General features: G+C 37.4%; 3 protein-coding genes across 4 annotated transcripts in view; all 3 read right to left on the bottom strand.

Moving 5' to 3' along the window:
• Positions 1-1,527: 1,527 nt before the first annotated feature.
• Positions 1,528-6,183, bottom strand: LOC145767534 (uncharacterized). Its single transcript, XM_082579376.1, has 2 exons — positions 5,777-6,183; positions 1,528-3,150 (listed from the first exon to the last, which is right to left on the bottom strand). The coding sequence occupies exons 1-2, from the start codon at positions 6,144-6,146 to the stop codon at positions 2,687-2,689; spliced, it is 834 nt and encodes a 277-aa protein (XP_082435502.1). The 5' UTR covers positions 6,147-6,183; the 3' UTR covers positions 1,528-2,686.
• Positions 6,184-6,334: 151 nt separating this feature from the next.
• On the bottom strand, positions 6,335-12,537 carry LOC145766573 (uncharacterized). The gene is made up of 8 exons (XM_082578291.1): positions 12,414-12,537; positions 11,162-11,264; positions 10,049-10,221; positions 8,113-8,217; positions 7,748-7,834; positions 6,793-6,989; positions 6,432-6,560; positions 6,335-6,373 (listed from the first exon to the last, which is right to left on the bottom strand). The coding sequence occupies exons 1-8, from the start codon at positions 12,535-12,537 to the stop codon at positions 6,335-6,337; spliced, it is 957 nt and encodes a 318-aa protein (XP_082434417.1).
• Positions 12,538-13,323: 786 nt separating this feature from the next.
• Positions 13,324-27,619, bottom strand: part of LOC145766473 (transmembrane and coiled-coil domains protein 1-like) — a 46,596-nt gene continuing 32,300 nt past the window's right edge. For both annotated transcript variants that reach the window (XM_082578193.1, XM_082578192.1), the window contains 7 exons: positions 19,645-19,803; positions 19,086-19,209; positions 18,023-18,267; positions 17,711-17,811; positions 17,038-17,164; positions 16,525-16,731; positions 13,324-16,173 (listed from right to left, as the gene is read on the bottom strand). In XM_082578193.1, coding sequence (XP_082434319.1) covers positions 16,072-16,173; positions 16,525-16,731; positions 17,038-17,164; positions 17,711-17,811; positions 18,023-18,267; positions 19,086-19,209; positions 19,645-19,803 — 1,065 coding nt within the window. In that variant the 3' untranslated portion in view covers positions 13,324-16,071. The remainder of the gene's footprint in view (positions 16,174-16,524; positions 16,732-17,037; positions 17,165-17,710; positions 17,812-18,022; positions 18,268-19,085; positions 19,210-19,644; positions 19,804-27,619) is intronic.

Raw genomic sequence — 27,619 nt, 5'->3', positions numbered from 1 at the left:
CCAACGTTGTACAATGGACGTGGCGCTCAAGGCTCAAGCTCTAAGTGATTTGAACCTGGACTCTCTAGCAGTCTAGCTAGTTTTTGCAACTAACGAAAGTTTTTTGTAAAATGAAATTCTGCCGGATTTATCAGTAGGCAGAGTAGACAGTTGCCTAGGGCGGCGAATTGTTGGAGGAGGCAAAATATACGAATATATTACATTGATAATACTGTACGTGAATATAATAATTCACAACAGATATATTCAGATATATAGCAATATGTTATCACGTCACACACAGACACAGTTATAAACAGTGCGGCAAGTCATCGCCCCTAGAGTACTAGAGTAGCCTACTTTGAAGCATGATCACATGAATGATCTCACATTTTTGAGCATAAACTCATCTTTACTTATTTCTACAGACTTTGAAGAAATTATTGATTTGTTTGCAAGAGAAAAAGCCCGTCGGAAGCGATTTTAAACAATTAGTTCATTATACAACGACATTCATTGATGTATTCAAATAAACAGTGCAAATAACTTTTTTGTAAGAAATTAAAAATATAAATCGTAGCGCACCATCGAAAATTTTTTTTTGGGGGGCAGCACTTTCTTATCTGCCTTGGGCAGCACTTAAGCTAAATCCTGCCCTGTATGTGTGGCAGAAAGCAGAGCACTTTGAAAACCAAAGCGCTAGCTGTGATAATAATTAATCAATCAATCACGTTTATTTTAGTATATATAGCTTCATATAACGGTACGGTACATTTGACAAAAGTAGTACACTATATCAAACTCATAGCCTAACTTTTCAGCCATATCGAACCTACATGTTAGGGGCACAAAAAAAACAAGGCACCCCTAAAAATATGAATAAAATTGAATCGATAAAATAAAAAGTAACATAAGCTTGCCCCGTAACAAACTCGTAACACACACTGGACAAACATCACCGCTAAAACAGAACACATAAACGCAGTCGCTCCTACGCTCCACCAACCTGCAAAAAGATATTGGAGATATAGGCTACTTGGGGATATCCAAAAAAATAAACAGTCATCCAAGTGAGATATCCCTAATGTTTTACAGCATTGACAATGCACTGAAAACAGCCCTTTCAACGCATTCCATCTCGCTGCTCTTCCTGTACAACAAGTGTTGCACTAAAACAAGACCACAAATATCGATCTTCTAGTTTTAACTTCAAACACCAGACGCAACCTACGTAATCCGTAGAAAACTACTGCTGTTAAATTTTTAGCTCAAATTTAGCCTATAAGCTAGTTAACGAGCTTACTGGTGGCATATTGATATGCAATGGGGAAATCACAAAATCTGCTGATAGAAGATGAAATGGAAGATGGAAGAAACTTTAGAGATGGAATGGAAGATTTATATGATGGAATGGAAATGAGATGAAAGAAAACCTCAAAATGGAAGATGGAAAAAAACTTCTTCTATTCCATCCCATACCCTGCATATGCCAAACAAACATGATTTCGTACAATTAAAACTGACTACCCTCCTTTTTTACAAGATGAGCGTGGAAACTATATTTTTATTGTCGTCATAACAGGTCACTTTGAGATTGACGATAAAACAATTTTCAGCGAAGATTATCCAACAATAGAAAGAAAAGCTTTATGGTGTTTTATAAACAACTTAATCTATGAACAAAATGGTTGGAGCGTCTGGTTAATCTAATCAAAAAGTAAAGAACCGAAAATGTGGATACTAAACTCATGTTCAGCAAACCTTTTTGAAACTAAACGGTTTTCATCCTCAGTGCTATTGAGAACAGTCTAGTTTTTGAAATTTGGTATTGGTATCATTTTGGGCTCTTTATTTTGGATTAACTTCATCTGTCATTACCAAATAACCCGAGGTTTTCTTTAGTAAGATAGACAAAAATGCTTAAACCATTCGAACATGGGTGGAACATAATTTCTCACTAGCCTATACTCACTAAGGTACAAATTGCCATTACATTACATTGCTACATTATTTGAACAATACAAGACGTTTTATAACGTTTAAACGATATACAATTCGTATGTTTGCAAGAAAATTATACTAGATAAAAAAAAAACAACTATAAAGAGCTGTACGATAAAGAGCAAAGTTTCGGCAGATCTCATAAACAACGACACCAAATAAGGCACGCATATGGCCCCTCAGGCTTTACTCTTATTAACTAGCCACATGGGTAAGTGGTTTAACTAGTTTACCAAAGCACAATAATTGTTGATTTTACAGTAAAACAAAGACCTATTCAAGCCTTTTGTTAAACGCTATGTCATCCAAAATGAGTGCTTTGTTTCAAAGTTTACTGAAATACTGTATAACAAAACAACATAATATGTTACATGCAAAATTGATATGAATCGTTTGATCAACTGTAGTGATTTGCTTGAAGTTCTAATGTCATGACGTAGAAATTAAAATAAACCTACAACGAGCTAAAAAAACCTCTCAGAACACTAGAGGAACGACTCAAATTTTGGAAAGACACTTGCGCAAGTATCAGCATTTACAACTTTCTCGTGTTAACTGAAAAAACTACACTGAGCTTACAGTAAGTCATGACAGTCAGCATTACAGCATTAACACATTTTGTCACAAAATTTTCTGCACTTTTTGGCACATTAAAGAAATCAATAAATCACAACATTTAAAATTAAAAACGTTATTTTTTCCGAAATCATCGAGAAGAGAGCAATCTTCTCTCTTTGTAAGGAAAGGTTGCTGATGAACGAGACGGTAAAGTGGGTTTAAAATGCGTGTCCTGGTTATCTTTTTCAAATCGCGCTGGCTTTTCGAAGCTTCTAAAAGCATTTTCTCTTCCTAAATCATCTCGAGGAGGAAGCGGTGGTTCAAGATTTTTTCTTCCTTGTTCTAAAACTCTTGATCCTACAGTTGCTCTCATTCGGTTATTTCTATTGAAGGGTCTCTTTTCAGGAGAAGCGTGATCAAATTCAGATCTGTTGAATTCTGTCAAGTCTGAGATGCTTCTACACCTTGGTCTGACACCAGTGAATTCTGATGCATTTGTAGATCGTGTCTGCGGAAAGGTGTCGAAATCGCGTGGATCTAACATCGGTCTACTCTCCGTTCTAGAAAAGCATCTACTTGGAGCTCGTTCCAACCAAGGTTTCGGTGGTTCTTCTGCAATCAAAAAACTTTAAATACCGATACATATAATCACTTTAGCTTTTTAAACAGTTTACCACAGGGATTTTTCTACTATAGTTAACCCAAACACAGTTTTGTCATGGTAAACAGGCCCATAGCCAGACATTTTCAAGGGGGGGTTCCCAAATCCAAAAATATGGACCTTTTGAAAACGCTTTCTTCTTGGTGTAAGCAAAAACAAGCAAGCAAAAACATAAGAAGCGACAGTACATGTACCAACAAACAAAACAAACTTCAAATTGTCAATTATAAACAAAATGAATAAATACCGGTACAAATTTTTTTTTAAATAACAATAGCACATCTACAGTGGAACCGATAGGGGTGCCGTAAGCGGGGGGGGGGGAGAGGACAGATGCCCTTATAAGGTCATGTAAGCTACTGCACAATTTGCAATATAACAATTTGCGCCACTGGTGGTCCACCTGGAATTTTTAGTGGTCCAAAGAGAATTTTATTGGTTCACATAATGGACATCAATTGCCAATGGTCTATGAAATTTTTTTCTTAAAAAATGGCCATGGGACAATGGCACAAATACATGTAGGCTAAGCTTCAGCGAATTTCACTGTGATTCAGTTTAAAGTAAGTTAGATCTTACACTATCCACTAAACCAGTGGTTCCCAACCTGGGGTCTGCGAACCCCTTGGGGGTCCGTGAGAAAGTCTTTGGGGGTCCGTGATTACCTTGATGAATTTTGGAGAAAAAAAAAACGAAAAACGATCTTTTTACTTTCATTTCTCTCATTAAATTTGCTTACGTTGAAAAAATTTCGGCCTGGCACTTTGGGTCATCTTAATAATCAAATACTGCTGACATTTCTTGAACAATTCATTCATTTTCTTATTTGAGCAACTGTTTAACCTGATATTTGCCGCAGGAGTCATAGCGGCAATGCAATGTGACACAGTACAGAAGTTGAGTAGCATAATTATTACAATAGTCAATAGTATGTTAATTGAGTTTCAGGCAAAATTTAGGTAGGGGTACGCAGAATTAATAATTTGTCTAAAGAGGTCCGTGACAACAAAAAGGTTGAGAACTACTGCACTAAACCAATACGCGTCCACAATTTCTTTGCCTGTTCTCACGTCAACTATCTTTTATCACGAGAACTGTATTCATAAGATTTTATCAATAGAATTATCAATAGAATCATTTTATTTTTCGTCGTTAACGCGTCCCGGACGAAAATGTTTTCAATCTTCCATTTATCTTCCAGAAACCTCTTATTTAGAACTATCTGTAAGGTTTCAGCTAATCCTGTGATTATATGTACACTACACCTTCTGAAAAATGTGGACCTTTTCGGCTCAAGGGGGGGTTCCCGGGAACCCTGAGAACCCCCCCTGGCTACGGGCCTGTGGTAAATAGCACTATGGGGGATGTTATAGAATAAAAATAAAAATTTAGCAGAATGTGAGATGAAATTTTCTACGTATGGAATGAAAGATATGCCGTATAGAATACAAGCCATTTTCCATTCTTCCATACATTATCCTGCTCGCAATAGCACTACCTGTATCCTTATAATACATTTTTGTAGAAAACTTTTAGGCTATAAACCATTTTTGTTATCTACAATTTGAGATAACTTTTTTAATTTTGCGATAAAACCTTTCACCTTTCATTAAAAATGATGGCTAATTTAACTTAGTAGGCTAATACTTAAAGAATTATTTGCAATTTCTTAAAGTAGCTAGGCCTGTGTATGGAATATCTCACAACAGAACAAAACAAAAATTTTAAGGTTTGCAATATAAAAAAAAGTTCCGTTCTATTTGAAAGCATGTCCTGGTTACAGATGTAAGAGTTCCGTTTGTTCAAACAAGTTAATGTTTAAACTTTAAATGCTTTATCTGCCCTAACTAAAAATCAGCACACATCTTGCTTACAAAAATAATGCAGCAGTGATTGATCGATTAGGGGATTTATTGTCTTGACTTGAATGTGTCTGTTTTCAACATAAACAGTAGAAGACTTTAAGGATGTTTTTTTTACAATACGTTTCAATTTTATTTGTTCTTTTAAAAATGTATGACCAAAAACATGGTTTTGGCTTTGGTTGAAAGCGTTTTATGATTGGTCGGATACCATAGGTAGATAACTGTAACAAACCAAGCGGTTTATATTTTAAAAAACGTGACCATGCCTTGAATAAGTGGGCAATAACTCAATTTTAATGTTTGACGTAACAGCACAAATTTTGCCTCAAGCACATATCTCCAACTCGGCTGTGTTTGGATTTAAATCAGATATCAGGACAAGGGCAAAAATTAAAAAGAAACGTTCTTTCTTTTTGAAAGGATGTCACAGATTCACACAATTTATATATAAAACTGCAACTTTTGGTTTTCAAATAGAAGTGAAGTAGGCTACTTTTAGGAGTAACTTTACTGCAGTAATTGAGATTGAAACACATGAGTTAATGTGAAAACTGAGTTATTGTGATGACAATATAAAACACAATGACGATAACATCCCAGACAACAAAATCCATCATTTTGGCATTGATTTCACGTCTGCAGACGTTGAATCATTGCAAAAATGACAGATTTTGCTGTCTGGGATAAAACACTAAACTGGGCATCTTCTCACCATCATGGGATAAAAGAATACTTCGTGTTTTTGGAGGCACTGGTGGCGGTTCTGGAGATGAATTAAAAGGAATTTCTGGAAGAGGTTTATCAGGAAAGTAGAACTTGTTGCGTGAATGTTGTTGATTGGAAGTTTTATGGAGAGAAGGTGTTCTGGATGCCCACGCTGCACTACTCTCGCGAGATTCCAGTCTACGCATTCGTTCTTTTTCCATGATTGGATCATTGATGTTGGAAAGATTTTGACTGAAATCTGAATTTGCTTTGTATTTGTTGCTGAGTCGTGAAGAGCCTGTATTAGAGTTTTGGGTGTGACTTTGTGGACCACGTGGTGGGATCGATGGCGCATTGTCTTGACCGATGTTTGACATCAAAGTTTTACTGTCATTGGATGGTGACAAGTTAAGGTCACGTGATCTCTTGCTATGACTCTGCAACCTAGGTTGGTTCACGCCGCTATTTCTAGGTGTGCGTATAGCGTGAGGACCACCAGAGAATGCTTTATTATTGTAACCAGGATTTGATGTGTATCGCGGTGGAAAGTTTACGCGACTACTGATCACCGACGCAGAAGATCCATGATTTCGCGAACTGCATCCTAGCATCATATCATCATCTTGCATTAGAAAATTTTTGTTCTTCATTCCAGGGAGTACCCGGTTTTTATGAGGAAGAGGAGGAGCCTGACAATTGACGTAAGTGGATCGAATATCCGATTGTTCTGATGGTGGTGGAGGATAGGGCTCAACTACCTCCATGATTCTTTCAAAAGGATCGACTTTGTTCTGAACAGACAAGAAGCAACTTTACGGTAGTTTTATAGTAGCCTACTTACTTAAAATGAATCTTCAGTCTACTAGAAATACATGCAAACCAATCACAAATATATCTTTATCTTTCATCAGATGCTCGGTCAGCATTTCAGTACAGTTTTTAAAAAGTCGCATAAATTTTTTTAGAAATTGTCATCAAAGTGATTATTGCCATTATTTAAGGAGCTGATTAGCCTATATTTACTTGAGGAGGAGCAGGGTATGCGTCTAAAGAAGAAGAAGTTGTTTTCTTTTCACTTTCCACCATAAATTGCATCACTTTCTTGCGTTTTTTCCAAACAAAAAATCCAATGATGGCAACAGCAAAGACTACAATGATGATTCCAATAATTGCTCCTATAGAAGTGCTTCCTCCTCCACTACTTCGTTTATCTTTAGAATCTGTTAGAAGAAAACGTGTATGACAAGGGTTTCAAGTCCTAACATAGGTTTGCAGTTAAACATGAAAATGACTAAAATGTTAAAGTTGACAAAATGAAAATGGTGAAACGCTACAAAGGTTGATAATGTAGGCTATTTTTTTTATTTTTAAAGCACTTGCTGGAATTTGGCTAAAAGTTGATAGTTCTAAGCAGCGCATATTTTTATTGCTCCCATTACAGAGGCAACGATAATAAATGGTCCATTAATGACTTAATTCTTATGCAATTATGTAAGGGAGATCGCAATATTGCAAGAAGTAAAGAATTAAATCTATAAAAACTGAATTCAAGTAGTCAATTCATCATGTGTTGGTTGTGGCAAGAGTACCGGAGCCTAATATCAAATGGAATCATTTCTTTAGTTTTATTGCATCTCAGTAAAAGGTTTTTACTTGCAGCCTAAAGTTAAATATTTGATGCCCAAACTTTTGTCTAACCCTCTTACAACTTGATTTAAATCCTTGAATATAATAGTTCTGCAGAATATAAAATGTGATACTTGCTAGAGTGAAATTAATTGCAGTTACTCATTTGAACTTAAAAACTTTACTTAGCTTGTATAAACAAGCTTGTAGGCTTTTTGTTACAAGATCATAGGCCAGGCATGACATAATATTAGCATTTATGTAGCCTGCTGGGGTAGGTAAGCTAACTAAAATTTTCATCAAAATTTGTTGCTCTATCGACACTCCACAGCAAACTGCACTTTGCTCTCACCTTCAGAATCTATGACAACTATAGGCGGAGACCTGCGCGGTGGTCTCGTAGGTCTTGGGGTTGGACGCTTTCCAAACGATTGCCTTTCTACAAGAAGACACAAATTCAATTAAACACAGCTTAAACTTTTATTGGTGTAAAAGGCAACTAGCATGTTTATAGGCTGCATCACCGTTGCCAAAATACAAAAAAAGTTTCTTTATAAATCTCTAAAACTCGGAAAAATCAAAAGACGTTGAAAAGCAGAGATGAAGGCTACCTGCTTTAGATACATTGACTTTATGCCAAAAGTGAATGCTAAAAAATTATATCTTTCGTGAATATTATGGTTGCTTTTGGAGACAAGTAGAAGATGAAAAACTTACTATAAAATCCTGAAGCATCACTTGTTCTTGCGAAGGCAATGCTAAACCCTTTTGTGCTCGTATCAATTCCTGATTGAGCTTGAAAATCAATTCTAATTTTATTTCCTGAAAAAGAAGTGTCGTGTAACTTAAAATTTCATTAGTTTTATTTGCAGCAGGCCTATATAATTGTAAGGAAAAACTAGTATCAGCAACAATATGCCATAACTTATCATAATGATTTGAACAAAGATTACAAAACTTTGTTAGCTTTCGGTTCTTCAATATTCATGCATTAGGCGGATAATTGCTTCGATAGTGTAATGAAAACATACCAGCATGACCACAAAGAGCATTAACAGTTCAAGTGAAAAGGCATTGCCAGACTGTTTTATAAACAAGATTGTGAACATTGAAAGTATAGCCTACTAGTCTAGATTTTGCCGTCGGCAAAATTTGAATTTTAATCTCAAGCGCGTTTAGTTCAACTTTAGCTGTTGATTACCTTAGAATTTAGGCAAAGTGGTTGATGCAAAGACCTTGTAGAAATGGGGGAAACTAGAAGTCATAAATCGCTTTGGCAACCACGTAAAATTTTTTAACCTTATTAAAAGTTAGTGCAATGTAAAAGATCATGTAGTCAATGCAGTGGCGTATTTAGAAAGTTTGTTAGGGGGGGGGAGGGGCAAGACATTGTTTCAGTCAGCCGCGTAGCGGCTGACTCGGCAGCTGGAGCCAATGAGGATCTGAGGGTAGTCTCAACGGTAGTAAACAGAAAGCTCAAATTTGGATAAAATAGCTGTTAATTGGTTCAATTTTTTTCTAATCGGTTAAAATTATACTTGTTTGACCCTTTAAATAGGGGAAGGAGTTATACCAAAATGTCATATGATGCGTCAGAACGGGGGAGGGGGTTAGCTGAAACCGTCAGAATACCGTTAGATAGGGGGTCCAAATTCAAGAGCGAATCCGAAGAAGTAAGTTACGGTACTGTTGCAATCAATGAACCAACAAAAAATATCAAACACTTCAGAACATAAAAAATAAGTTAGTCCCTCCGACCTCGAATACCTTTTTAACATTTTCGGCAATTCGCAATGACAATTTAAAGTTTAATGCGATGGCTGCGCTTGGCAAATATATCAATGACTGCATCATACTTTGGAAATTTGAGCTGTTTTCAAAACAGTCATTCGATTCTGCTGTGGAGCTGATTTCGTTTTAGCACCAAATGTGGCCATTAAAAATATTTGAAGTAGATTGAAAGAAAACGGCAAGGTTAGACAGATAATTTGAAAAAATTCCCAAACAAGATAAAAACGATATAAAAATATAGATTTTTTTATTTACTCTTATTTGTTTTATAAACGCAGAAAAATTTGTGATGCTGCAGCACCACAGCACCATCAGACGAGCCGCTACTGTATGCAGTGTATACCAGTGATTGCTTGCTTAATTGAATAGTTTTAACTTACTGTAATTAAGATTAAACTACAGTAGAAGTAGATTTTGAAACTCAGAATATTATTGACAAATTACATTGCAAAATGCATACACCACTCCCTAGGATGAATCATCCAAGCAATTATGTCTTGCGCTACAACTTTTTTTTTGCAAGTTTTTTATTTTATCATTTTTTCCTGATCATTAAGGGGAGACCATTGCCCTTTATCCTCCCCCTAAATACGCTACTGAGTCAATGTAAAAGTGTACGAAAACTTAAATTTAAGAAACGTCTACGAAAAGCATTGAAATTTTAAGAACTCGTTAAAGTTTTGGCAAAAAAAAAATCATTTATTTAGAATACACGCTGGTCAAACTTAATAATTTTAAGATATTTATGCAGTTAGCTTCGAAAGCTTGTAACACATCGCTTTAAGTAGGCCTATGTCATCCACTCTTTCAATGATCTTATATCGTAGCATATATATAAAGTCAATGTCCTACTCTTCCGCACCATGAGACACAATATCCCCTGGCAGTGACTTCCCACAGTAACGAGCCTGTGATTTTTTCAGGGTTTCATCAATAATTTCCACGTAGTTGGCAGAGCAGTGGGCTGGGTCGTCAGCATACAAATCCATGCCACGAAAAGCCAACTTTATTCGGCTCCCTTTTGCGGTTATTACTCTAAAAGGAAATAGGAAATCTTATTTATAGCTAAGCCATTCAATAACAGTGTAGGCTATGATTTTTAAAACATAAAATATTAGCTAAAAGCCTAAAACAATAAATAACTCTTAGCCTACTATTAATGCTACAAAAAGTGCTCAATGCCAAGTAAAAAGTCAAGCAGAGCAAATTACATCTAATATAGTCCTAGTTACTACTCTCCAAAATCTCTACAGCCTTTTCATCCTAAAAGGGGAATCATCAGAAGGTCTTTATTCAAATAGAATAAGGAGCTTATAAAGAATGTAGAATATTCTATTTGAATAAGGACCTTATGATGATCTCTCCCTTTTAGGGTGAAACAAGCTGTAAAGGTTTTAGAGAATAATAAGTATACCTACCGTAATATTAGATGTAAAATATTACCTAAATGTGATTGAACGAAAATAACTCAACCCCATGATGACCACGATTTTCGGCATGATAAACACTTGCAGGCATAGGCGTTAGCAAAAGAGGTGCGGAGGTGAGTGGTCAAGCCCCGATTGAGCTTGATTCTTTTATTTCTTTATGGCTTATATGGCTTTCTTACACGCACTATTGCCAGTTGCTCTTCATCAGCCATATCTTTATTGATTTTAATGAAAATCCACATTAGAGAGCATGTTTTTGTTGTAATACAGTACAACAATTGTAACCTTGAAATTGTCTTGGATATAGACGAAACAAAAAAATTAAACATTTGAGTAGCCTAACTGGTATGAAAATAAGTAGGCTATAGGCTAACCAAATTTTTCGTCTGCTGTTATAGCTTCGTTCTGTTGTTCATAAGTCAAGGAAGGCTGTTTAAATCAAAACTATAATAGTTGCCGCGTGGGAATTTATAATCTCTAGATATTATCTGGTCAAGTTGAACTTGTCTAGGCCATTCTTCCAAAATCCAAATAATGCAACTCACTTCCAAGAGCAGCGGGATTCTTTCACATTTAAAAGCTTCGGGTAACCTTTGCTTTGCAAGAACTTCCATTTCTTTGATGCTTCCACTCTCTTGACACAATTCCCTACAAAAGTAAATGCAAATAGCTCAGTTGGTAAAACACGTATCCGACTTTATGAACAAACAAAATTTCAAAGTCAAGTGGTGCTGGTTCGATTCTCCACTAAACGGGACATAATTGAAGGATTATTATCTTTAAAAAAAAAGCTAGATGTTGGCCAACAAAATGTAAAAACTATACCATTTTGTTAGTCCTACCAGGCCTGGTGCGTTGCGAGTTGAAATGGCTTTGCCTACGGTAGAATTTCTTGGCTACTTTGTTCTTTTCCATGAGAGCTAAACGCACCAAGAGTGTTCCCCTCACGACCATCAGCACTCTTGAGAACGCACAAAGGCCGATCGACATGCTGTCTATAACGTTTAGTTCGTTTCTGTCATTTTTTACTTAGCCTATATTAAATTTTGTTTCTCTTCGTTTTCTAAATATTAAAATTCTTTTTAAGTGTTGCGATCGTTGGCTGCCTAGTTACCTAATTTTAAACTGATTATCCTGTTTTAATATCAAGCACCGTAGCAACGTTCACATTTTGTCGCATCTACCTTTAAATGCCTTGTCGTTTTTACTAAAAATTGAGAATGAATTTTAAGGACAGCTGTCCATTCAACGGCACATAATGAACGGAAAAAAATTGGGTTCAACACATGGTTCAACAGCAAGCGAAATCTTCACCCTGTCAATCTCCGTGACCAGCCTGCGTCAGTGGTTCAAAGTTTTTATTTATTTGTACCAGACCCAAGATGGTCCATATTACAATCACACATAAAACTAAAACAAATACTACTTAACTCTGAAGAGCAGGTCATATTGTACCATATTATGATACAATAGTCTACCCAATACTCCACTTTATAAGTAGGCTATGCGAAAAATGCCAGGATTAAGTTCTCATTCTACAATCTTGTTCAACCTTTTATTATTCCTAAACTACCACAAGTATACCTTTCTAGTAACATCAAGGTAAGCAAACTGAATGCCCTCGGTGACGTAGTCGCAGCATGAGAGCTGAGCTTGATATATGTCTCACACGCTGATGACCAGCTAATAATTATGAAACAAAAATAAAGCTACATATTAAGTTATAAGATAATTTAAACATACGTTATAGTGATTAGCAGGATCACAATTTCATTTTTTGTGGACAAATAAACTTACAAGTAATTGGTTGCAAATTCGCTTCTCTTTCTTTGGGCACAAGAAGAGGAATGACTTTTTGAGATAATGATAACTTGATTACTATCATCTGCCATAACGCCAAAACGGCTGGTAATGATATCATCATTGCTTCATTCCAGTGTTCAATTCTAGAACTTTTTTTCTATAAACGACAGTCTTCTGAACTTCACTAATAAATCCCTTACGAAGCAGATATCAACAAATATTTGTGGTAGCTATCGGTAAGTCTATTATTACATATGCTTGAAACGCATTATTAAAGGTAACCTTCACAACTTGACTCTTCCCATCACACTTTGCAACATTATTCACGAAGCCACAGCGCATCAGTTGTAGTCGGTGAGCTTGTCAATGGCCTCGTGCCCTCAGGGAGATTTTTTGTAATTTTTCAAACTGGTACAACAACAATTGGTATTTTTGGCCATCATGTAGTTCAATGGCGTCTGTCAAGACAGATGGAAAATACAGACATGTTCTTTTTTAGACAACATATCAATTGATCGTGGTTAAGTTTTGAAACTCTGGTTTTTCAAGAACCCAGCGTCACACCAACAGAGCAGTCAGTTTTCCATTGTAACCTATTGAGGTCTGGCGTATTTAACGTTACATTCTTAAAAATTTGACGTTTTTGCTTTGCAACCTACCTAATTTCTGCACTCTATTCAACATTTTGCTAACTTTTCTTAAACAACGTTTCAGTTAATGGTAATTAATTAATCAATACTATCGTAGTCTCGTAGCGGATCTAGAAAAAAGTTTGACAAACTACCTGAGTGTTACCAAACTAGACCTATAAATTTCAAGACAGAAAGAACATAATTTGATTAATGGGTGTGGATCGGGTTGAACATAAACATGCTTCTCTTCTTAATTCATCCATAAGCTGGTTACAAAGTTAAATAGTTTAATTGAACAACCTACAAATAATAAACAGTAGACAATTTTGCACTTCCAAACATCAAAATGTAGAGTGACTTTCAGAACATCAGATGACGGCCAATGTCGAGCGTCCGCTCAAAGTTTGCGAAAAGATGCCGAAAATACTAAAAAATAATAGAAAGTTAGAAGTTGGGCCAGGGATCGGGCGACTGCTTAAAACTATTCCCATACAACAAATCAGTTTTTTTACATTAATGCAACGCCTGCAGACGTTGAATCAATGTAAAAAAAACAGCTGATTTGTTGGTTGGGTTGGTCTTGCGACTATTTGTTTTCAATAATTCAGATGCATATAGGCCTGGCAGCACAAGGAAGTAAGCAAAGTGGCAATGGCTGATACACAGAGTTGCAGTTCATATTTACCTTTCAGCAGTGGGTTCAGCATGAAAATCACTTGAAAGAGGTGAAGTTTTATGCCACAAAAATTCAAAATCATAATTGTTTCCGTCAGATAAAGCAAAAAATAAACATTTGGCTGTAAATGGAACAAATACGACATAAATTAGTAAAGCTGAATCACAATATTAATTTTGCGTTAACTTTCATTGATTTTACGTTTGGTTAATGCTAACAAAGGGTAGTAAAATGAAACGTCAACGTTTAATTTTTGGGAGAGAGATATGGTTTGAAACCTAGCAACAAAATTATAGGAATGGACAGATTTTCGAACTGAGATTCCTCAACAACTCGGCATCAGTAACTTTGTTCGAATGCACATATTAGTTTTGCCCTTTAAATAATGTCAAGCAATCGCAACGGAAAAAACTATTCAGAGACAATTGATGTAATAAATTACCACAACAAAAGATATCAAGACTGCGATGAGATGCTTCCGATGGAGACTTATCAATTTATCATACACATTCCAGACAGGAAAATCCGTCATTTTTACATTGATTCCACGTCTACTGAGTGATCCAAACCACTTAAGATGTGTTGTGGACATTGAACAATGCTTCCGTCGAGGCCACTATTTTCCAATAGAAGTGATTTGAACCGGTTGAAACTGGCTTACGGCGCAAAAAGATGCTGATTTGATAAAGTTTTCAACACAAAACAATTCGACTTTTAAAACGAAAGAGTTAGGTGTTTTACTCTATTAAGGGTGAGGGGATCAGCGTTCAGACATGTTGCACAATGTGCATCCTTTGCACGAAGTTGACTACGGGATGCTCCTTTCTTTGATAGGGATGGGAATTGCAATTTGATGAAACCAAGATTAACAAGTTTTGTAACAGCGGCTTCAGAAACATTGTGAAAAACAATGCAAAACTAATTGGAAATAGGAAAAAAAAACAAAGGAACAAAGAAAACCGATTTTGCGTGTAGCTAATATACTGCCTTTAAACGTTCATGCCATTTTTAATATTCGCCATCAGTGAAGTAATGGTTTGGTGGAATCGTTTCTCATGGAAAAAGCCACACGCTCGCAGAAAACTCGTGCGTGTGAATTACAAGTGGTCCATACTCAGACAGCAAATCAACCGTTTTTTTGCATTCGTCTGCAGACGTTGAATAAATAGCGTCTGCAGACGTTGAATAAATGTAAAAATCGGTTGATTTGATGTCTGGGTGATAACTGTCACAGTGTTGGGAAATAACAACAACGGGAAAAAACAACTATGAGCCATTGACATGGGTTACAAAATGAGGAAAACGCGAGTGAGAAGGACAGTAGTTGTCATACCCTAATTGACTAAACACGGTACCACGCAAACCAGCAACGAACCTAATACTTTCAAATGCATAGTCAAACTGAATTACACAGGCGAAATGTTAGTACGATAGTAATACTCAATCAGTTTTTGCATCAATTTTGAGCCTCGTAACGTCAAACAGAGGCTTAGGCAGATACCCAAAGTAACATCGGCTCTTCACAGGTTAAGTCAACGTCTGCAAATAAAAGGACCATTTTTGTTCGGCAGAAAATCGCTTGCACCAAAAGGAGAGAAAAGGTGAATTTGCAGTTTCCAATCATACGGAGCTTCGACGTAGCTCTGAAGCACTATTTGCACAAAATAAAAACAAAATTACATTCCACATATTTTGCGTTTACTCTTCGATCTATAAAGCAAAGTGTAAATGATGTAGTTTTGCGTTACAACGATGAAAAAACGCCCAGCACTTTCAAACCAAAACATTGCCGCTTCTTGGTGAAACAAGAAACGTTGAATTAACGTATTTGACATTGTTTGCACTGCGAGTTACAGTTAAGTGAATTAACGCATGCTCAACAAAACTAACGCAAACCGAACAAACAAACAAGTTTTCAACAAACACGTCTTAACTCCCTTTTCACGTCCTTTCAAAGATACGAGGTTGAAGCGATATGAAAAGGGTAACCTTTGCTCAGACAGCAAATTGCGTGATGTTTACATTGATTTAACGTCTGCACACGTTGAATTTTGCTTCCTGGGTGTGATAACCCAACTACCATCAATGGCGATGGCACCACAGCATACAACTAGGGTCCAGGAGTCTCTTGTCTTGTGCACATCCACAATAGCGGGGTGACCGTTTCCTGTACCAGTGTCAACTTGGCAGCAAGTAACATTGCAATGAAAGATACAGTAGGTAGCAAGATAAGTGTTCCTATATCTCTACTTGAACCACATCAGAAGGCAAGCTGCAGTTACTTCGCATCCACGGCAAAAACACAAAACAGGTTAAAACCGGAATGAACCGGTCTCGACAAAGACTATCTTCCCATCATTGATTCGTACCACGAAAGAAAAGTATTCCAGTTCTTGTAGGTTACCACAAAAGATATGATTACTACAGCAGAGGCAAGTAACCGGCCCTGTGAGAAAATAAAAGGCTTCCGGTTAAAAAGTTGCTTTGGTCAATCTAATTTGAAGTAAAGCTAACATAAAACTTTCTCATAAAAAACGCCTCAACGTTTTTATAAAAGTTTCAGCTAGAAGAGGGGAACAGTATTTCACTAATGTAATTTTAAATATAGCAAATTAGTGTAATCTTTTTGTTTGAGTAAAAATACAGTGAAACGTTGCTCAAACATGAGTGCTACATTGACCAGGAAACCAACCCAATAAAATGTAAAAAAAAATAGTCAAGCTTAAACCACTTCGCTAGCTGTTTTAACAATTTCTATTCACAAACAAGATCTCCACGCGTAAAGTCTTATAATTACCTGAGACCTCATAAAAGGCATAAGAATACGAGACAGGGTGGACACAAGGACCAAGAGAACTGCCAAAACGGAGAGAAGGAGATTGATCAATTTGCCGAGCAATGCTTTAGCGTTTTGATTTTGGAAACTGTCGACAGACACAGATACCAGTTGCTGCTGCTGCAGTTCCATTTTAGAAATGCGTGTTTGGCATGCCTCCAGCGCCTCCTAGCAAAATGAAATATATAATTTGTTAACCGGTAGACGACGTGAGTGAGTCAAAATCATTAAAATTGAACACGCTTTTCTCTCAGGCTACTTTAAGAGTTGGCATTCCAACTGGTAAATGTTCAGTCGCAATACGTTTTACGCAAAAAAAACTAGTCGGACAATTGCAATCAATTTTACGCAATTTTAACAAACACAAACCTTGCAGCGCTTCTCCGCAGCAATCAGAAAGAGCATTTGGCAGTATAACGTTCAAGAACATAGAATCAACAAAAGAATTACGTTCGCACAAGAAAACAACGTCACCTGCGTGTCCCTCGCCCGTTCGTGAGCGTGATATTCAATCTTTTCCTCCATGCTACTTAGTTCCTGCTTCAAGTTTGATATCTCCCGCTCGTGCATTTCAGCGAGGTCGTTGATTTGGTCTTCGAAACTGAAATTGAACGAGCCGAATTGTGACTATGCTTCTAAGCTTCTTCGGATCGCTTCCTAACTGGTAATCCAGTCAATTTTACATTGATTCAACATATGCTGATGTTAAATCAAAGTAAAAAGAAAACGTTTTGTTCGCTGGCTTTATGCTTCTTTATCAAACGCGTACACAAAATTCAACGCTTCATGATTTAAATGAAGTTGTGAACATGACAATGGAAAAACCAATAAAGAGAGCGTAAAACAGGTCAGCAACAAATTATTTTGCAAGTATGCAGTTATGGAGATGAGAGGATTGGAACATTTGCCTTGCTTCTCGTTTGTCAGCCAGTAAAAACAAACCGTTGCGATTCTACCTTTTCTCAGCGTCATTTTACAATCTCAGCGTCCAATAAAGAGCAAGAGTCGCTTGCATCGCTGTAGAGTGTAAAATTACCCAGACAGAAAATCAATCCATTTTACATTAATTTAACGTTTTGCAGACGTTGAAATAATGTAAAAAAGGCTGATTTTCTGTCTGCTTAGCACCACCAGTCACGAAACTCACTGTATTCTTTCTTCTTCTAAGATACGAGTGCACGTGTCTTGGACTTGCTTCTTCTTCACTTCACATTCTTCTTCCAAGTGCTTTTGATATTTCTTGTTCTCCTTAAAAATAATTCAGATAATACGAAACCAAGGAAGTTTCCAGAAATATATTATAAAACTACCATTCAACGTTATATAGGCAGAGAAAACTTTTTCTCGAACCGTTGAAAATTTCATGATCAGATCACCGCTTTAATGCGTGATGGAAATAATCTTTTCAAGACGCTGAATCAACGACGTTGAAACAAAGTAAATAAAATAAAGATTTTACCTCAAGTTCTGTTTTGAGAGCCTCCAACTGACCAGTCAATTGACCAGACCAGTTTTGCAATCGCTGCTGTTCCACCCGGCGATTGAAGTCTCGGGTGGGGCTGTCTGGAGCTGAGGTGATCGACGCCCGACCGTTAGACACCGTTTCGTCCATAGTGAGCCCTACGGACCCGATGGATGGAATGTTTTCAACCGACCCTGACGTTGAGCTGATCCCATCGGTGCTTCCGTAGCGTCCGTGGTAATCTGAAGAAATGTTTTGGTCAGAAAAATGAAAAAGCCATCAGACAAATCAAAAGTTTGTTTTGACAACACTTTTTCAGCAAGGCGAATTCTTTTTTCAACCGTATTATCACCGACGTAAATGTTTCAGAAAAATACGTAAAGCAAACTTGATTCACATTTATCAAGTATTAATAAAATACACCACTTTCTCGCAGACCACAGTGCAGACCAAAATGGTGACAGCTGCACCTAGCCAATATACTTATACCACAAAGCCAAGTTGAAGTAGTTACCACAGTTAGACATCAGACAAGCTTTTTTTTGCCTCCACCTAAACATAGTTAAGTACAACCGACTGATTTTTCCTCTGCATGACTTAGCATTATTGGCACCTCTTCAGTTGTTGTTTTACATAAACTGACGGTAGGCAAACGTTTATTCATTGCGTTTCGAAGTTTGTGTACTATTCCATCCTCACGTACTGACGTCATTGCAAGAGACTATGCATGACCTTTTTTCGTCACCCGAAAGCATCACGATTACATTTTGTGGTAGCACGATTTCAATACTCTAAGACAGGGTGAAAACTCACAAGCAATCGCACAAATTAAGCATGTGAGGCTTGATATTTCAACATGTTTCCAATCAATACACCATACGCGAATTTGTAGGTGACTGCAAACCATAGGCTAGAATTGAACAATCAAAAGCATGAAACTTTCCAAAGAAGATTTTTTCGTTGTATCAAGCTGAAGCATACACTGTGCAAGGGATCTGTTTCATTACGTTTCGATTTAAAGGCAATTTGATTGACAGCAAAGGGACTATTGAAAACCCACCAGGTATGGAAACATCTCCCAGCGCAGGAAGATTGTCAGCACTCCCGAACCGATTCTTAGAGAACTTGGAGGCGAAGATGTCCTTTGGTTTGTTAACTATGGCAACAGCTGCATCCTTGGTTGACTGTTCAAAGAGAAGAACCAAATTATACAAAAATCTAACAACTTTTTATGTAGTTTTAAGAAGTCATTTTCCGTGCCGACAACCCACTGTGATCATAGTTTCAGATATCCAGTGTTAAGATAGCCGTTCTTTTTGACAATTAAGTTCCGGTTAAATCAACGTAAAAAAACTGATTTGCTAACTGAAAACAATCTACGAAATGAATGGAAGTGAAACTACAGCAAGCTTTAACTGCTATTTCTTCCTTGTTGCCACAACAACAAAAAAGAAAGGTATTTTTGTACACTTGATTAACTCGTAAAAAATGATAATTTAGCAAATTTGTAGACGTTGAATAGATAGTAAGAGATGAAAACTGCAAGACAAGTTCAGTTTCCATCAAATTGAAAGAGAACGCACTTTCATCGCTAAACGGCTCTCGTTAAGGACACTTACATGACTAAGACCGGAAAGTCCTCCTTTGACACTTCCAACAACTCCACCGGAAAAGTCTCGGATGTTGGCGCCAACATCCCGGAATCTTCCTTGTTTTCCAGAACCGTTAGAGTCGGTCTCCTTCAACTTTTTATGGTATGAGTCAAGCTTCTTTTGCAGCTGAAGAAAGATAAAAAAAATCCCACATCATTTTGTTTAACTATCCAAGTCAGAAATAAATTCTTTCTAACATTGATGATTGATGTACATTGACGTTGACGTTACATTGTAACGTCTGCCGACGTTGAATCAATGTAAAAAGGTGTGGTTGGTGGCTTTGTGAGTCATTACGACTTGCTGAGTGTGAGGAAATTTCGATGGCAATATTATTGGATGGCAGCAAAGAAGATTCACACTAAATTAAAATCACGGAGCCATACAACGGCGCATATTACATAAGACTAAGTGGAGACATTTCAAAACAATGAAATACCAGTTTGTAGACTATCAACAACCCTTGGAAGACTCAATAGGAACTACAGCAAAGTGTAACCACGCAATATGTAGGCGGGCATGAAATATCATGCAGCTTTATTATTATTACAAGAAATACATTAATCATTGCCACAGGAAGCGGTGGTGGCTGTAGACGGCTGTTGTTACACTTTTAAAAATATGCACTTTTGATGCATGATCAATAACTGCGGAGGAAAAAAGTGACGAAGCAAGAGCTCCCAGCTAGCAAAACCCAACCTTTTTACATTAATTAACGTCTGCACTCGTTGAATCAATGCAAAGAATACATTTTTATTAGTTAACCGAGTAAGGAATTAGTCCACCGAGTTGAAAGTGGGTGACTTTTCAAATTGATGTAAAGGGTGAAACCTCTAAGTCTAAGCACTCAAGGCTGACAGAGCAAAACAATCTCTATATTTCTAATCTCTTTACGCAAAGTGTTCAAACAAGCTCGGCGAACATTATCGTGTACGTTTTATTCATCACAGAAAATAAGAAAGCTGATTGTGAAAAAGCACTGCATTTACCGTCAGAGATTTCGATTTAAAAGTCAGCAAAGTTCAGCTGAAAATGCTTGGTCATCACAACTGAACATTGCCTGAGATAAACTTCCCAGTTCAAACAGTCATGCAGAAACAACTGAAAGCATTCGAATACAAAGTGAAGATTTTTATATTCAACGTCTGCACACGTTAAATCATGGTAAAAAAGAACTGACTTGATACTGGGATAAGCGAAAGTAAGACACACAAAAGACAGCAGGTGTGAGTATACACAACAATAAAATACTAGTCTGCAATCACCTTACGCGTGACAATACATAGAGTTATACATAGACATTAGACAACAAGAGTCATGAACCGACGACGTTGCAATTATAAGTTGAAGAAGTGAACATCAGTCGGTACAACGGTTGTCTTGACTATTACATTTTGTTATATAATGTTGATTTAACACCTGATAAAGTAGCCTAGCCGTACGTACAATCGAGTTAATCGCCTTTTAATTTGAAACACAATTATTGATCGAATAGAAGAGTTCCAAACAAAAAAATTCAACTAATTTACTTTTTGACCTTATAAATTATGAATGATGCAAAAAACTTTCTTACTCTTTGAAAAAATCACACTATTTCAACATTAGTTCAACGTTAAGTCGATTAATGATTACGTCACCCACCAATTTATAAGTTGTCTGGGTCCGAAGACTTTTTTTTCTTGAGATGTCATAAGTTGGAGACTGGGCACCCATCCCTTAAGGATATGCAGCTTAATAAGGCAACATCAACCAAACTCAAAACCTTGTGGATTTTTTAGACCTACCAATCAAGAAATTCTGGGATCACTGTTTTTCAGTACCTATAAACAGCTGTCAAACAAGTTCTTTTTGCATTGAATCAACCTCTGATCATGTTCAAACGAATCATAAAGTTGGATTTGTAAGACATGTGAATGTTATTCATCATCATCATAATCCATCGTCGGTTTGTTCCCCACTAGTGGGGGTGGCCGATTGTTTCCGCGCAGCAATTGTTTTAATCCCTTTTCTCCATTTCACCCTGTCCCTTGCATCTTCCTCCTTCAGTCCGACTTTTTTAAATTCATCCTTCACTTGTTGTTTCCACGTTCTTCTTGGACGACCGCGTTTCCTCTTCCCATCCACCTTTAGATCTAGTGCCTTTCTAAGAAAACTTCCTTCCTCCCTCCTTATCACATGTCCATACCATCTTACTCCATTTGCCCTTGCCAGTTGGTCTATGGTCTCTCTCATCTCTAGCATATCCAACAATTCTTCAGTCCTTTTTTCCCTTCTCGTTTTCACCCCACACATTGCTCTCACCATTGACCTTTCCGTTCTTCTCAGGATTGCCAGTTCACTCTCTCTCAATATCCATGTCTCGCTACCATATAGCATTGCAGGCCGCACACAGCTCCGATATACTTTCCCTTTCATCCTTAGTGAGAATTTTCTGCCATACAACATTTCCCCACATTCCCTGAACTTTGCCCAGCCCAATCTTGCCCTTGTTGTCACCGCTGCTTCACATCCACCACTTCCATTTATCCGATCACCCAGATAACAGAAGTCTGTCACTGTTTCGATGCCATGGCAGAACTCATCATCATGGCCTTCCACTTCATTCCTTCCTTTACTGCATTTCCCACAAACAAAACACTTCGCCAATCTTGTTGCGGCTCTCTTGACATTAGCACATCTTGCATGTACCCACTTTCCACATTCCTTGCATTGCATTGAATTTCTCATCACTCTCTTGCCACATATTCCACAGGGATCTACTTTGCTCTCAACAACTGTTCCTTCTGCTCCACTCACCATCACTTTTGTTTTTTCAAGATTCACCTTCATACCCTTGGTTTCAAATGCTTCTTTCCATTTCTCAAACTTTCTCTCCAGTCCCTCCATACTATTACTTGTCAAGACCAGGTCGTCTGCATACAAAATTTCACTCAATAACCCCTCCCTCACTCCTTCAGTTACAACGTCAACCACAATAGCAAATATCAGAGGTGACAAAACTGATCCTTGGTGTACACCAACCTTCACAAAAAACTCGTTTGAATAATTTGATCCAACTCTCACTTTTGTTCTTGCATCCTCATACATAGACATCACAGCTCTCACTAATACCTCCGGTATACCTCTTTTCCTCATTGCCCACTCCATCACTTTCCTTGGTACTCTGTCAAATGCCTTTTCTAAGTCGACGAAACACATATATAGTTTTCTCTGCTTCTCTCGGTATTCCTCCTGCATTCTTCTCAATATAAACAGAGCATCCACTGTACCTTTTCCTGGCATGAATCCAAACTGCATATCATTTAATTTCACCAATGTTCTCAACCTCTTTTCTAGTATTCGCTCCACATTGTTATTGTAATGTTAATAAACCAACCAAGTACTGCACCAGCTTAACACAAACCGCACTTTTCTAGCTGAGGTGCTCTGCCTCCTAGCTATAAAAATTGGTTCTTTTTTCATCGATTCAACGTTGCCAGAAAATTAATTAATGCAGCACTAAATTTTCTAACTCGAAAGTTAAACTGAGAAAACTGTAAATTGGTATACCAATTACCAATACCCTTAACTTTTTCTTCATCAGGAATATCCTCAACCCCGCCCTGTTGCCATTCGTTTAAAGCACAAAAGAAATGCTACCTGCCCCTGTCGTATCGTCTGTCTGTCTACTAATCTTGTCTCGATTCTATTTATACGATTGATTAGAGGTTTACGTTTCAGATTTCATACCCAGCCAGCGATGCAGCATTTTTTATATTGATTCAATGTCTGCAGATGTTGAATCAACGTGAAATGTATCGATTGTCTAGCTTAGGTAGCTTGGGGTTTATGGTGCTTGTCCTCTGCAAAGCAGCAAGGCAGACTACGCTTCATGTTCAACATAATACTTGAAAAACCGATATGAAAAATATAGAATCTTTTCAACCTCACAACCACTCAAATATCCAAGTACCGTACCCGCTTTGTGAAGCGTTACGCGCGTTCACGTTTTTTTCTGCGTTTAATGACAGGGACTTGACGTCATAATAGGTACGTTTGTTGACAGGGTGACAATGGTTGTAGACAAAAGAGATGATTCGTGAAATATATCATCTGTAAGCTGGTGAAAACTTGTATTGGTGTTATGCTGCCAGACTAAAAGCAAACGTAACCACGTCCCTAAACAAGAAAAGGTGGAAATGGTGATTGGTGAGTCTCATACTTGATCCAAGCATCAGGGGATGAAGATAAGGTTCTCATTACACTAAGCCTTCGGCACTAACGAGAGTAGGGTGGCCAGTTCCTTTCTCTCGGCCTTTTCTTCAGAAACTACACCCACTCAATTTATTACATCCTGGGTAGAGATGAGCGGTGTTTTTCAACAACCAGCTTAGACGGGAGTCGAACCAGGATTGTATGGTTGGAAAGCGAGCGCCTTACCCGCTGCGCCATCCCACCGCCAAGTCATTATACAACCAGTCAGAAAACCAGGTTTTCTGTATTTTTTCAACGTCGCTAAACGTTGTCAAAACAATGCAATACGACAACGTTTGATAGCTAGAAATTCACCACAACATTTCAAAGAACTAGCAACAACAAAACCCCATAAATGTCTTTCAATTTCAACTCCACAGAAAATCAGATGAAAACACCACAGATGACAATTGACAAAAACACAGAAATAATTAGTGATCTCAACAGCTATTTTATAATCTGGTTTCGGGAGAGAGTTTGCTTCTTGTACCACAGACAGGCAAGACACAACAATACCACAGGGTTGAGCATTACAACAATATATTTTACATAATTATTTACAAATATAGTTTCGGGAGAGAGTTTGCTTTGTTGTGTCTTGCCTGCCTTTGGTATTTACAAATAGTTTTGACAATCGAACGTTTACTAAGTTAGATGGATCACGTACTCTGTGGTGCTAATTCTTTTGTAGTCATGTGGTTGCCTTTTTCTAATGTAATTTTGTTTTCCGTCTGTCTGTTTGTTTTCCACGCTATTGCTTGTAACCGTTGCGTATTTCTTGTTGCTTACAATCAGTTAGCTAGTTACCTTCAAGAAGTAGAAATTTATTGCATTTTATAAATATTTTCAGATTCCTGATGAGAGCTTAGGTTAAGCCGAAAACGTTCGATTGTCAAAACTATTTGTAAATATGTAAAATATATTGTTGTAATGCTCAACCCTGTGGCATTGTTGTGTCTTGCCTGTCTTATTTTATAATCTTCTGAGTCAATTCGAATTGTCAACAAAAAGGTAAAACTGCCAATAAAAAATCTGCTAAAAGACGAATTTATTAGCTCCACCCAGCAGAAAAGTTTTAATGACAGCCGCACGTGATTCGTAGTTCAGTTGACCGCAAAAACTCAATTGAACTAACTCCCAAAAGCTTTTTTGAAAAGCATCTTCAAGTTCACGCCCCAACCATTAAATCAGTCATTTTGTGCATTGATTTAACGTTTGTAGACATTTAATCAATGTAAAAAGTACTGATTTGCTAGCTGGGATTGAACCAAGCTTTCGGCAGTTTTTCTTTTTCAATGCCACACCTTCCAATCAAGCAAGCAATTTCAGTTTCTTAGTAGAAATCAAGTGGATGTGTCCATTCTACATTCTACAATGGCATTACGGCAAACGCGAACTAGTTTGAATGACAGCTCGCAAGCAGAAGAGATGTAGTTTAGAAACAATCGATTGCATGGCGGCTACAGACGCATTAAGTTAAAAGGTCTCTATAATCGACCATGAAATAACTAGATGACTGGATCAGAATTAGATCTTCAATATTCAGGATGGATACAAATTAGCAACTCCCCAGACAGCAAATCAACCGCTTTTTTACATTGAGTTAACGCCTGCAGACGTTGAATCAATATAAAAAATAGTTGATTTGCTGTCTGGGTCCCACTTCTTGCTGCTATTCTTTTGTGAATATTGCATCATAAGACGTGAAATAGATCTAAAATTAGTCGGCTGAATAAACTTACGTCTTTCTTGGTTAAACTTGTTAAGAGCTGACAACAATTTTATTGAGACAAAACATCAAAAGTCAAGCTATAAAAATCGCGCTCCACCTTTCTGCAACAATATTCTGCTCAGTCTTTTACACTCCCAACTATTGCGTGTCAACTAACGAATCTTTTGCACAGCTTAAATGTCAACGCAATTCGCTCTTTAGCATTTCGGCTCAAATTCTGCCAGGCATGTGGGCCTGCCAGTACCAAAAAATTTAAATAGCAACAACATTCCATCTCGATGCAACATTTACGGACGGTGCAGTATGTTTTCAACTTTTCATACAAGTAAAAAAATTGAAAAGGATTGCAAAATACAAACCCGTCCACGCAACCGACCATGACACAGCAGTATGTAGGATACCCTTTTTTTTTAACAGAACCCAACTGACAAGCAAGCGTTTCCTTTTTATGGTTTTCACGTTGAAACGACAAAGCTTGCTTAATCTGTCCACCGAGTTATCGATAAAACGTCATAAGCAGAGATCTGCAACGTTGTGCCTCTACCAAATCTACCTTTTTAAACGTTGGTTTAAACGAATAACTTTCATGCATCAAGCTTCACTGCAAACACAATAGCATAGAAAAGTTACGCCCACTGTGCCACGATGAAGCAGATTGCAACAGAGACGTAACTGACAGAATGCATCAGTGTTGTAAAGCGGTGTTTCCGATGACAGTGCATTGTTGCAACTCACAACTGATTCATAGAAATGAGAAGAATTGTGTGGGTAGGCTTTGCTAATGTTACCGTGGGCACTGCCAACAGGTTTACCGAGGCACTAACTATCCAACTAGCCTATCAGCTCTTTTTTAAATCGTCTGCAGACTTTGATTCAATGTAAAAAAAGAACTGATTGGGTGGGTAAACTGAAACTTGAAATCAAACATTCGCTGTGATCACGATAAAAATATTTCGCAGAGTTTCAATGTGAATCTCAGAAGATATGAGCGTTTAAGTTCGAGTATCGCCAGTATTAGCTTCAGGGTGAGACAGTATCGAAATGACATGCTTCGCGTAACATACTTTCTCGTGTCAAGAGTAAAAAAAAAAGGAGTAATGTCAGCCTCTGCGTTATGTAATTCTTCCAACTGAGTAGTTCAAGAACATGGTCTGCTAAATAGTTGCAAATGATAAAATTAAACAAATGCCATGCATTCTAATTCAATAATCACAAAATATAAAAGATTAAAATCCTAATCAGCATTTGATAGGGCATTCTCACGCAATGCACTGCATTGGTAATACATCAGCGTAGTTACATGAGATGATTACTTGTAACAAAAGGAGGAAAGTCTATTTTAGTCCGAAAACAAAGCTGTCTGTGGCTATATACAATTAGATTCCAAACATTAGATTGAAAACAACGTGATCAATGTCATGTCGAAGTATTAGAATGGTAAAAACTTAAACCAGGCCAACACAAATAAAGTATGACCTCTCCCAATATCTGTACTGATACCTCGATGTTCAGGAGATTAAAATACATAGTTCCATGAATTGGGATGCAAGCCCAAAACGATTAACGTGCAATCAATGAAATTTAGCATGTTGGGTATAATCTTGTTAAATATTTTGTTAACGTAGTTTTACTCCGATAGAATCAACATAGGAATGACAAATAACACAAACCAAGTATGCAGATGCTCCATCAACGTAATGAAAATAAAACTGAACAAAACAGGCCATGTACGGCAATTGCTTTTGCATCCCAAACAAACGTCCGCAAAGTGCGTGACAAAACTGCGATTGCACGGTCCATGCTCACACTTTCTCGGCGACACGGTTGATCACTTCTGGTGACACAATCGCGTGACCAAAGACCATTGTGAAGTCATCGAAAAATTTACAATGGGGGTAATCAATCCGAATATGTTTCATACATATCTTTCCATGGACATATCAAACTTGGGCCTTGGCCATATTACTTAAAGACAGA

Source organism: Aplidium turbinatum, chromosome 3 (genome assembly GCF_918807975.1).
Source record: "Aplidium turbinatum chromosome 3, kaAplTurb1.1, whole genome shotgun sequence".
Taxonomy (NCBI): Eukaryota; Metazoa; Chordata; class Ascidiacea; order Aplousobranchia; family Polyclinidae; genus Aplidium; species Aplidium turbinatum.
This window is presented reverse-complemented; position numbering and strand designations above follow the sequence as displayed.

What these genes read in the sequence shown, in the direction of transcription:
- LOC145766573 (XM_082578291.1), bottom strand. Translation starts at nt 12,537, where the DNA reads ATGATATCATTACCAGCCGTTTTGGCGTTATGGCAGATGATAGTAATC. An exon ending in GAATTTGCAACCAATTACTT is followed by an intron (nt 11,265 to 12,413) that starts GTAAGTTTATTT and finishes TTACTTTTGTAG; the next exon opens with GGAATTGTGTCAAGAGAGTG. An exon ending in AGTTGTCATAGATTCTGAAG is followed by an intron (nt 6,990 to 7,747) that starts GTGAGAGCAAAG and finishes TTCTTCTAACAG; the next exon opens with ATTCTAAAGATAAACGAAGT.
- LOC145767534 (XM_082579376.1), bottom strand. Translation starts at nt 6,146, where the DNA reads ATGTCAAACATCGGTCAAGACAATGCGCCATCGATCCCACCACGTGGT. An exon ending in TATTCTTTTATCCCATGATG is followed by an intron (nt 3,151 to 5,776) that starts GTGAGAAGATGC and finishes TTTTGATTGCAG; the next exon opens with AAGAACCACCGAAACCTTGG.